The 12,374-nt window shown below is 39.7% G+C and overlaps 1 protein-coding gene across 1 annotated transcript; it reads right to left on the bottom strand.

Annotated features, from left to right (window-relative positions):
- Positions 1-172: 172 nt before the first annotated feature.
- Positions 173-12,204, bottom strand: lnpk (lunapark, ER junction formation factor). The gene is given in 17 exon segments (XM_051414847.1): positions 173-3,281; positions 3,284-3,351; positions 4,869-4,958; positions 5,988-6,158; positions 6,373-6,443; positions 6,913-7,018; positions 7,103-7,195; positions 7,509-7,619; positions 7,812-7,863; positions 7,963-8,046; positions 8,254-8,294; positions 8,425-8,483; positions 8,659-8,795; positions 8,884-8,934; positions 9,395-9,436; positions 10,890-10,959; positions 12,070-12,204. Coding segments are annotated over 16 exon segments (1,356 nt in total). The 5' UTR covers positions 10,917-10,959; positions 12,070-12,204; the 3' UTR covers positions 173-3,128.
- Between the last annotated feature and the right edge of the window lie 170 nt (positions 12,205-12,374).

The raw sequence follows: 12,374 nt of genomic DNA, 5'->3' as shown, positions 1-12,374 counted from the left end.
CAAACTATAACTTTTTTCAAGTAAGACACTGTAGTCTAATAAACAGATTTGTTCACTTTCCCCTAGTGGCATCTGGCTTTGCAGAGTGTTTCAATTGGTCTAGAACTACATTAATCTGTGCAGTGGACATGGAAAGTATGTACGAACCAGAACAGAATAACTACAGTCTTCCTTTGTTGTTGAAAACTTTTATTAGGCGTGCCATGCGCACACTTAATGACAAGCAGCATAACTGATAAATCTAGCAGAGAAAAACAAAACTACAAACACAAAGTATTCCACTGTCAGTGTGTGAGATAACTTGTTAAGGATCTAAAAAAATGTTTTAAATATGTGAGTGTCAGCTCATCACCAGTAAGTATAATGAGGGATACAAAGCTTGGTACCACCGCTACTATCCAGTGAACCACAAGTCAGTACGCTGGTACAGGTAACATGATGCAACATTTTGCACTACATGTTGCAGCAAAAAACAGGAACAAAATCAAAATGTCAAAGCTGTGGCCAAGGAGTCAGGCAACAATAAATTCATTACATTACTCTCCTCAACAAACAAAGGTTTGTCCAAAAGCACTTTTGCTGCCGTGTCCACATTAAGAAGGCTAGCCTTCTTTAACTTTACAGACAACTTTTGCCAAATGATTCTAGATTAAGGAGGTCAACAACAGAATTGGTGTGACAATCCAAAATTGTCAAATATACCCCTCAAGAATATTTTGCCCACTTAGCCAGGGTGTGTTTTTAGGACCACACCTGTGTAACACAGGTGATACAATAAATCTACGTTTGCATAGACACTCACTATTTCTTCTGGCTCCATTTAATAACACTAGGCGCTAGTGCTGGCCAAATGAACCATGAACCTCTATGATTTTTATGTTGCCTCAGTAGCTACACATACGGCAGATTACACTGTAAACTAATGGAAACAACAGCAGCAACCAAACCAGGCATTAGGATGGCACCTACTGTGAGTGTACAACTTAAAATGTAAGCAAAACAAACAATTTTTTTTTTCAGTAAATGCTAATCTGCAGCAACTACACAGCTACAGTCCCCAACCTGGGCCTATACTTTTAAATAGTGACAGTACAATGGCATTTCCAGATTTTGCGTCTAATTGTTTAACCAAACTGTGCAGCAAAACCTGAATAACACATTAAAACACAATATGGCCAAATAAATACGAAGAGAAATTCAGTGCAAATGGGAGTAAGGAAACGCAAATACGACAGTGCATTTGACAAATGATAATCCTAGTGAGAACTACAGTTGGCAATATCCAGGTAGAGATAAATTGGCAGTTTTAGCTGCAGTCTGTTATTTTTTTCTCATCCCTCAAATGTGTAAAGTTTCAGTTTATTCATTGTTAGCATTGCTCATCAAGACTAATGCTATCTTTTATATGTTAGCTTAGGTTGACAGACCCCATCTCAAAGACAGATCTTCATAAAATCAAACATAAATTTAATTGTACCGGCTCACTTTTCCAATACTTCAAAAAAGCTTGGTTAAAAAAAATAATAACTGAAATTATTCCAGTCCAACTTCTCTAGACACGATGCGTGCACGTTGTTTCTACCCAGGGAGAGCAGACCAAGCTGCAGGGTAACACTAACTGATGAAAGGAGTCATACATTTAAAATAGCCGACTAACAAACACACACCTCTCCTCAAAACGAGTTCAGTTACGGCACTCAGTGTTCTGGCTAACTGCAGTATTAAGTTGCTGCTGACAGACGTTCAGCAGCAACAAGTCAGGCTGCACTTAACTGTCTCACCAACAGAGAGGAAACAAAGGCATAGTGGTCACCAGTCAGTGTATAGACTGACTTGCAGCAGCTGTTTTCTCCGGTCAGTGTCATCCATTTACTGGAGATGTAAGTACTGTTATACGCCCTGGTCTATTACTTTTGTTCGGCCTACAGAACCTTTGTTCCTTGTCCACTAGATCAGAGTGCAGCTAACAAGGACAACATTAGCTTCAGATGCACAAACTCTAGTTTTCTGAGTAACCTCTCATATCCCAGATACCGCTCCTCTGACAAGCTAATAAAACATTTTTAAAAACTCATACATTTCGGCTGGATAAAATGTGTACATGCATCGGTGTTAAATGTGAGCATAACAAACTTATCCAAGATTTTTTTTATATTTAGGCTAAGATGGGGATTTAAAAACAGGAGATGAAGAAAGCCACAGCATTACCATTAAATTCTATGGCATTCTTGTGTGTACTGTAAACACAATTGATGAGGTCCCAATTCACAACAGGTTTGTCTTAAGAGGCACTTTTTCATGTTTTCTCATTGACCTTAAATGAAAAGTGTTTGTACGCTAACCAACAAAACAATAAATAGTATGTATGCACTATACTTAATTTGGCATCATAATTATATTGAGCAAAATCAACCGATACCACACACAGTGCGGCCGCGCTCAGTGAAGGAGGTTCCATCTAAGCATGCATCTAAGAACAAACCATTTGTGAACCAGCCATTCTATCTAAAATCTTAACCCTTTTCATAAACAAATCATACAGCAGTCAACTACTTCAAACTTAAAACCTAAATCATAGAATACTGAATAAATATCTCACATATAGAGCATCTTCAGCAGCCAACTACTCTATCATGAAACAGCCTTAAGATTAAAACTACAATCAATAGTCCTATACCTTCCGGCCATGATATGTTGGAATCATTTTAGGCAATATCATTGGACAATATTAAAATTAAATATGAAGTACATTAAAATTTAGATCCTCATACTGCATTATTTTCTTAATTAAGAATAGACACCATTTACCAGACATATCATCTACATAATCTCCTCTAATGGCTTTGTCTTAGTATGATGATCTTTTGATGGTGAAAAATGTCAAATTTAAACAAAAAAATATAAGGTTTAAAAAGTTTTTTAAAAATGTAAGTTAAAATCTGCAAACTGAAATACCAGGGAGATTGGCAACGTTTTTGGTTGCAAGGAATAAAGAGATCATTGTTGGTGACAGTCCTTGTCCACCTATATTGCTTTAAAATGCCAACTGCCTATCATGGCCAATACCAACACTTTTTGTCTGGACAGAATGATCAGACGTCACTGGTCCTCTTCTAGACTCTCGGCAACTACAATGGCTGAGATTCTGTCTCGCAGGCAGCACCTGGACTCTGCTCCGTTTCCATTTCTTCCTCCTCCTGAACCACTTCTTCACCTTCCTCCTCCTCCTGCTGCTGCTGCTGCTGCTGCTGCTGCTGCTGCTGCTGCTGCTGCTGCTGCTGCTCTCCTGTGATTGGGTCTCACTCTCTACTTCTGTAGTGGGTCCTTCGTCTTCCCCCACCTCTTTCTCATCTAAGGATAAGAAGTGTAAGTGAGATGCGCACAGTATGCACCCAGGAAGCGAAGACACAGAACAACAGGGAAGGAAGGGTGAGAGAAAGAGCATTCAAGACAATGTGAATAGTTTCCAATACAAGAAATGATTGGTTATTGGGAGTTAAAATCAGCAGAATTAGCAGCATTCCCTTTGTTACGGTTAACAGTTTAACAAGAGCTGACTGAACAACAGAGATGGGAGAAGCAGAGAACGTAAGAGGCTTTACTGACATCCCTTAAAACCCTCGTTCTCCCATCTAACAACACAGTTTCAAAAGGGAGAGTTCAAAGGTTCTCTGTTTAACACAAATAAAACCCCTTCCACCATTAAAATCAATACCAAAGGCTTTGGTGTTACAGATACAAATATGTTAAGAACATAATATAATTACAATTTTAGAATCATTGCTTCTTAAAGTAATGCTTAATATGATTCACTGTGGATCAAAAAATCAAATTGGATTCTCAATCCAAACACACCAATTTTTTCAAACTTAAAGATTAATTCCATTTCATAGAAAATAATCATAAATCCACACCATGGCAAAATGAAGAATTGAGCCCCATTCAGACAGGATTCATTTTCCCAGAGGAGATGGGTAATAAAATTGTTACTATTTTCTATTCTATTCTATTCTAACTTCTTGCAGACCACAACAAGAATATTCTATAGGAATGACATACATCTTCTACTGTGTGTAAAAACTATACTCCAATTATTACTCTTATAGGGTAAAAATGTGCTATGGGTAGGATTAAAACCCCAAATCAAAGCTCTAACATTAAAATCATCCACGCTCCCATAAAGAAATACATCTTGTCCCAATGGGGGTTCAATGACCGGAGACAAAATTACACTTTATGCACAAAATATTTGACTTGTGTTTTTTTTTTTTTTTTTACGTAAGCTGAACCGACCAGGCACAAACTCTGGTCTCTTTTGGTCCTAATGTAGGCATAGAGGACACATGTTAAAAAGAACATGTTAGGCATTTGAGACAATTTAGACATCGACTACGTAGACTGGAGAGCAAATCCTACAATTCGATTAGCAAGCTCGTCTAAATATTTTGTGCACTTAGTGAACACCAGATCTGGGTCAAACGGGTATAATAAGTCAATAGTTTGGTTTAGCATTTGCTAAACCAAATGTTAAAGATTTATCCATCAGGATTCAGTCCAGTTCAGACAATAGATACTAGATCAGCTGTCAATCAAGAGTTTCTGTGATTGTATAAACTTTGCAGGATGAATTTTAGTTCTCTATATAGAATGAATGTACTTGTACACCAGTTTAACCCAGGTCTAGTGTAAAGATCCAGTAACTGCTAAAACCCATTGTTTCTTTAGTGTGATTAAAGGTTTTTGATGGTCTGCGTTCTAATGTTACAGATTCTACAGCAAAAGAAATTTGACTCATTCTGGTGTAATCAAATCTATCAAATCAGTTCAAATTAAGCCAGATCAGACAGTGCAGGGAGAGGAGGGGGAACCTGGACTCTGCCGAGGGCGGTTCTGAGGATTCTTTGGATTCTGCTGCATCTGGAAACTGTGGACCAAATTCCACGGAGCCGGAGCCTTGGCTAGAGGCAAGATCACACTGTTAAACCCACTGGCCACTATAACGTAACACGGTTAGTGTGCTTACACCCTTCAATGAATGTAGAATTTGATGGATGCAGGCTGATGTAATACATGGTTATTCTTATTGCTTCTACTATGACCTGAGCATCTTTTTTTTTTAAACCAGTCTGTAATGTTGGAGTGCTGTTCACTGCTTCTGTTGTACTGTTCTACTGGCCTGATTACTGTCACATGCACATAGTTTCCAAAATATTACTAACTCAGTGGAAATTTGGGTAAGACATCTTAAACTGATATGCTAGCCTGCAATAGTTTAAAAGAGAGGAAGCAAACAAAGTTGTCTGCATATTTGTCTGCAACTGTTTTGGTTACTAGGTGGGATTGTGTTGCAACAAGAAAGTTGTTTGCAATTTCTTTTCTTTGTTGCTTCCTGTGTAAAGAGGATAGTGACATTTGAAGGTGGTGGCGTCTCACCTCGGCTGGCTCATTGCTCACTAACAACTACAACAGGATAAAAGCTGACATCATTAAAGTTGGGAAAAAGAATCAAACGCAAACAAATTAAAAAAGGTCAACTGGAGCACTGTACTAAGAAGCATTTAACACGGGCTGTTAGGATATTGAGTAAGTAACATAAAGATGCACAGAACAGTTTAAGTATGAGTGTTTGTTGGGGGGGTCTTTCAGCGATATACCACACTTGTTCAGTATCTTGGTTTCAAAGTCTGAACCAATTTTCTCAATTCACTTCTTATCTCAGATTCAGAGCTAATTCAGTTTTTGTCTGATCTTGGATGTTTGTTCAGCCAATCAATGTCTGACTGTTGTTCCAGTGTGTGTTAATAAGGACAGATATGATTCTGTACTTGTCCACAGTTTTAGCAGTGGTTCCAATTAGGACTTGCTTCTTTCAGCTTTGTTCACACTAACACAAACCGCTTTCACTGTTTTCTCAATTCAGACCTGAGGAGACCTGATCTTGGTTGGTCTTGCTTGCTGCTTGTCTGTGTATCTGTGTTTTTCAATACCTCCAGAAGGGGGCGCGCTCTCCTCTGTGTCTGTCCCAGAACGAGGCGTTGGTCCAGGGGAACGTGATTCTGCTCTCAGCCTCCTCTCATAGCTGAACTCTGGAAGCCTGGGAGCCTGAGGGCGTGTCTTCCTGGCAGGATTTAGGAAGTAGCAATATGCACAACGGAAGGCTGGGGGGGTTGGAAAAAGAAAGGGAGGAGGAAGAAAACAAGAAAGAGAATAAGAAGACATTGTATCATCTATCAAACTATGGCTATGCATTATAATAACTTTCTTGAGTTAATAATCTCAAACACTCAGCTAACATTATGTTCTCTCTTAATTGAGATACTCAGATACTTAACTTAATACTTATTAAATGTAGTGCTGCATTAGTGTTCTTACCTAAATATTCAAACTCTTCTTTCAGAGCCATCCCGTTATGAGAAAAACACTGTTGGCAGATCAGAGCATATCTATAGGAAGGAAGAAGGGACAGAGAGGAGAAGAAAACCGTTTGATATAATCATTTTTTGATATTCAGTGTTATTTGGTTAAAGTTGCTTGTCTATTTCCCTTAGTGATTACTTGTTTCCTAGAGGACTTCTAATAACCGCTGGAGACATGCACCCCAGAGTATGTACTTTGCCTTTCAATCAAAGGTTAACACATGCATACACATACATACATAAATAATGTATAATATGACATATGGATGACGAAACAAGTCAGTTAAAACGGTCCAAAGATTCAGTAAATCTGAGATTGGAAGATGATTCTAGCTCTGAAAGGCCCAACCCACTAACATGGTCTAAATATGACTAAACACCACTCCCTTGTCTCTGCAGAGACAATGTGCAGACTGCTCAATAAGAATGGAAATTTGGGAGTAAGTTGTAAGCTACTCCCATAAGGGATTTGAAAGAAAGAAAAAAGGGTCTTCACCTGTTCTGTGGTCCATCTCCTACCAGGTACTCAATGACTCGGTCCACAGCTCCTCTGTCTTTGGGCAGAATGGGTCTTGCTAATGGAGGACCTGGTGGATGCATACCTGCAAAGACAGTCCACATAAACGTAAATTTTCTTTTTTCTCAAACATTAACGCCAAGATACGCTCAAAGGCTTTACAACCTACCTACACCTGGTATAGGGGAGCAAGGGGTCCTGGGCACTGCCCCCTGGAGGATAGAGGCAGACAGAGCAGATCTCTCCGGCGGTCCTCCTGGAGCTGAGAGAGGAACAGGTTCTGTAGGGAGAGCAACATGGGATAAAGACACAAACAGATGCCTAACCGGACTGAGACAAAGGCAACTGGACATAGGAGGTTAATTCCAGTTGCCTTTGACTTAGTACTTCGCCCATGACCTGGATGCTGAGAATCTGCACAGACAGGCTAGACTTGACTTGCAATATTCCTTGGTGAAAGAACACAACTCTCACTGTCAACTCACGATGCTGTATGGACCTGCCATCAAAGTAGATTCACTTACAAACTGTGATACTTCATCACAATGTCAAAGTATCTCTGTGTGCCCCCTTACCCACAGGTGTGCCCCCGGGTCCCAATGGGAGTCGTGCTCCAACAGGAGTCATTGCCATTGCAGCCGGGGTTCCCGGCATGGGTCTCATTGCCACCCCTCTCTGTCGAATCTCTACAAATAGGAGAGAAATTCATCATTCAACTTTTAATGAGTCTATCCCTTTAATCACTATTGTAGAGACAAGGAATCACTTTTTGTAGCTCTGGTCTCTGGATAAGTCCAACCTGAGCTCAATCAAACAACACTCGACAACATTTAAATGTGATGCTTTATCTTTCTGTTGTGTATTGATATGTGTCGTACCTTGTCCTGGTCTGGGAGTCATCTGAGGGCGCACCGGAGTCGACTCCAGCTCCTACAACATAACAGCAGACCAAACAAAAGTCAAACCAAACAAATATACAATAAAAGATAAACAAACAGAAAAAGTAAATAAATGCACAATGGTACTCACAGCTTTTTTCTTGGCTTCTGGATCAAAGCGCTCCAGGATGAGTTTGGCATTTTTGTACGTCTCTGTCTCCATCACTTCCTCCAGCTGGAAACACAGAAAAGGGAAACCTACGTTCTAACATGCAGACTAAATGGTCGGCTTTGGTTAAAACACAAAGGGGCAGTGGGTCACGGGCAGGCCTAATCTAGAGGCATCAGTATTAAATTGAAATCAGTTTCAAAACCAGTTAAAAACTTCTTGTAGGGGCTTTAAACAAGTCATTAAAAAAAGGGTGAAGAATTGGACACTTACAATCTTTTTTTTGGAAGCCTTTAAATCTTCTAGTTTATCACCTAAAAAAAAAAGCAGAAATAACTTTAACTTTAGTTAAGTATGACAATAGTTAACCTAGAATCAACAATACCTCAAAAAGATATGTTATGGATGGACAGATGGACAGAGAGGGAGCGACAGACGACTTACTGTTTCTCTCAGTGCGTTTGGAAAAAAGAAAGACCAACAACTTCCTGATGAACCACACCCTGATGATGAGAAATAAAAAGATGCAGCTGTTCTTAATACGGTTCCAAATAAAAGAAAGAGGGTATTAAAATAACATTTTAACGGCACAGCTAAGTTGCTGTGGACCAGATTAAAAATTACACATCTATACTTTGCAGAGGGTTGTGAAGGATATTATAAAAAGTCCACACTCACAGCACAGGGTATATGAAGAAAGGCAGGGCCATGGCTAGTCTCTGCAACCATTGTTCAGGTAGGTAGAGACAGTACACGATCAGAGAGGTCAGCAGGTACAGGACTGACGAGTAGAGAAGCAACCGACCGACCCACAGCTGCAGACAGATACACACAAATAAACACATGGATGAGGAAAAAGAAACTACAATTCAAGAATATTACTGCACATCTGGGCTGCTTTACCTTTTGCAGACGTTGGTTTTTGGCTCTAAACTCCTCCAGCTCTTTAATCTCCTACAAGGGAAACATTGAGTTTAAAGGTTATTAAACAGTGCAAAGAACCTTTGTTTGGAGTTGATCACCAGTTGTGAGTTTCCAGGAAAGCTATTTCCTTAACTTAGTTATGTTCTATTTGTGTTTTGATTTCATTCATACTAAAGTATCAGTGACTGTTTCAGGTTAACACAAGTATTCACATTTTCAATAAAATGGTGACCTTTCTGACGAAGCAGGATTAATGATTTTAGCTGGAACTTTGGTGAGTGAAAAGGGGGATTTTCTGCCCAATGTTCAGTGGGATCCCCCAATAATTCAATAATCCTGCTTTTGAGAGGCCCCAGATGACTGTATTGTATTGTGTACATTCATTATGAAAAACTGAAATGCAAAGTGTGTCTAAGAAAGACAGGCCATCAATTTTCTGTGTCAGGCGTTGTGTAAGTACATAAACTCAGATACAACGTTTAGTCAGTACCTTGTCAATGCTCTCCAGCTGCTCAACTGTGGTTGGCTTTGTCTAGATTGAGGATAAAAATTGTTTAATTATCATCAGGTTTTTTAGAACAATTAGGGGCCTGTGTCCACATAGCATTTCTTTCTGGCAGAAAAACGCTGGCAGGGTGCTAGGATTTTGTTTCTATGACAACAATATCTCGACAAATTCTAACAATTGGCTATTAGCTTAACAAGGACGCTGTGGTTGTGTAAAGCAATAACTGCAAACTACTTCTGCTTTTCCTAAATGTTACGCAACTCCCTTCACTTCACTCAATTCACTGTCTCCACTGCATCCAGCTGTGTGTATGAGTGTAGGAACTAAGCCCCTACCACTGCCAAACATGCAGGGGAAAGACAGAAGCTAGTGCGACCATAAATGACAGTAAAACATGGTAGAGAACTCTCAGCATAGTTTTCTTCCTTTTTATGTTTCCTTTCTCTCTGTTATGACAGTTTCTGTCTGACGTATCATAAAGCTCAGGGTAGACAGGCAGAGTCAGAACAAGCTTTGCCTCCATTTTCTTGGTTACCAGAATAACGAACCCCCCATCTAATGTATGACTGGCTGACTGAAAATAAGCGACAGTGACGACACCAGCGCCTTTCTGAATAATTCAGAGAGTCTCTAGTCTAGTCTTCTAGATGCGCCCGCACAAAAACTGAAAACTGAAAAAAGACTGGGAACTATGTAGACACAGGCCCCAACACCCAGCAGTGTCACTCATAGCCAAGCCATAGATTCAGCACTGATTGATTTGTCAGTGAACAATAAACCCTGGTCCTGTAAAAACATGCTTACTTATCCATCATTCCCTTTGACTTCTTTGGTATGTGTTTAAAAATAGTATGTGTAAAAATATGAACTTCATCTAGCTCAGGTGCAGGGTACAGTGTATATGTATGTATCATAAAGTGGATCAGAATCCAAGACTTAACATTTTGATAAGTCTGATAAGACCAGACTTTAAATGCTACTGTTTTTAAAAACTTGACTGGTCCGGGTAGAGGGTCAGTCTTATGGATTTCTGTCTATCTTCAACCGGTGCCTGTATATTTTGAAACAGATTTTACTAATACTGGCTTAGTTACTGCATGACTTGGCTCAACAGATATGAGCCTTCTTAAATCCCTGTGATGAAAGTCATATTTTAAATGTCAGTCCCACCGACTGAAAGGTCCAGTGTGTAACATTTAGGAGGATCTATTGATAAAAATGGAATAAAACATTCATAGGTATGTTTTCATTAGTGTATGTTATCTACAGAGGGTGCATGTTCTCTTCCACAGAGACCGTCATGTTGAACCGCCATGTTTCTACAGTAGCCCAGAACAGACAAACCATTCACTGCTTCTCTACAGGCCTTTGGTGTTTTTCACCAGTATCTCGGCCACCGTAGTTTCTCCCACATGCGTGGAAGGTGAGCAGTATTCAATTGGTTGCAACCTTGGACCTTTAACTCTCATCCACTTACCTTCCACCGGGACAACAGGGCCCCCATATCTGTAAATTACAGTAGTCCCCTCTTTGATTCCTTTGGCTCACTATGGAACAGAAAGTCTCTGTTAAACAAAGCACATAATCCCTGCTGTTACATGAAGTTACACATTTTATGCTGTTGATTTTAAACACCACATATTAACCCTGACATGATATTTACAAAACGCTTACATCATCGCAGGATTTAGCACACTGCCTATACAACTGTACACAATGGCCAGCGTTGTTCTAGTGGATTTATTATTAAAATCTCTGCTTATGACTCATTACATAACTTAAAGAATCCAATGAAAATATGGGGCAGCACAGTACTGACAAATATTACGCTGCAAGGTAGGGCTTCTGCTGAAAACTGTCTGTGAAGTAGTTTACATCAAATAGCATATTCCATTATATATTCAGCAGTGAAAACTGTTCATGGCCAAAGCAAACACGATACACAGCTCGTTTTATCTCTGTGGATAGAGGGCAACATCTATTCAAAAGTTCTGATGACATCCAGGAGTGGTCTACCTTTTGAATAGATAAGACCTATGAGAACATGACTCAGTATTTTTTACACATGATTTAAGTCCACGTGTAACTGTGGTTGTGATATCACGGCTGCTGTTCTACCAGAACATTTTAGAGAAAAGACAATGAGCAAACAGCAAGAAATATTCAGGGTTTTTTTTACATAATACGAGTTTGCTAATATCCAGAGAGAGAGTGGGAGACAATAGCATACATATACCAACAATTAAACGGTGTATAACAAGTACGTTACATTTATTTAGCATTGTGTTGTCACGTTAGATCGGTAATCTGCACGTTTCCAGCTAATGGAGTTGAAGCTAACGTTAGCTGCTCCATCAAAACACTGGACACTTTACACCGCTGCTAGCAAGCACCAATAACGTTATGTAACCACAAAGAGTGGCTTTTAATCCCGTGAGCTTTGACTTTACGTTAGATATAAAGTTACATTTGGTTTGAATTAAACAGAACTGTTCCTAAAGGGTAACATTATGTTAACTGCTGTACCCTAACCAGCTAACGTTAGTTAATGTTAAGATAGCTTAGCTATGTTACCGCGTCAGTAACAGTTATCAGACTAGAAACCGACGTCGTTACGGCTGGTCTTCATTAGGCCCTCCATTGAAACAAGTACTTACATTAGGTAGTGTTTGAATGAGTCCGCTGACCGCTTCTTGGGTCAACTCAGTGCAGACAGCTGCAGACTGCTGCTGTTACCTCAACTGACATCACAACTGCCCAGCGAGAGTTGGCGCGGCGGCGTGGAGACGTACAGGACGTAACTTATGGATGACGTAACCCGGGAGCAGAGGTGGATTTGTTTTTCCCAGAGTCCTTTGCATTGTAGTTTCTGATGGGTTTTTCATCGATAAGATGTAGGGAGTGTTTAAGCATTACGGTTAAGGGAAGGATTGCGTTCAGAAACAACTTGGCAGATTTTTTT

This window comes from Dicentrarchus labrax, unplaced genomic scaffold (assembly GCF_905237075.1).
Source record: "Dicentrarchus labrax unplaced genomic scaffold, dlabrax2021, whole genome shotgun sequence".
NCBI lineage: Eukaryota > Metazoa > Chordata > Actinopteri > Moronidae > Dicentrarchus > Dicentrarchus labrax.
This window is presented reverse-complemented; position numbering and strand designations above follow the sequence as displayed.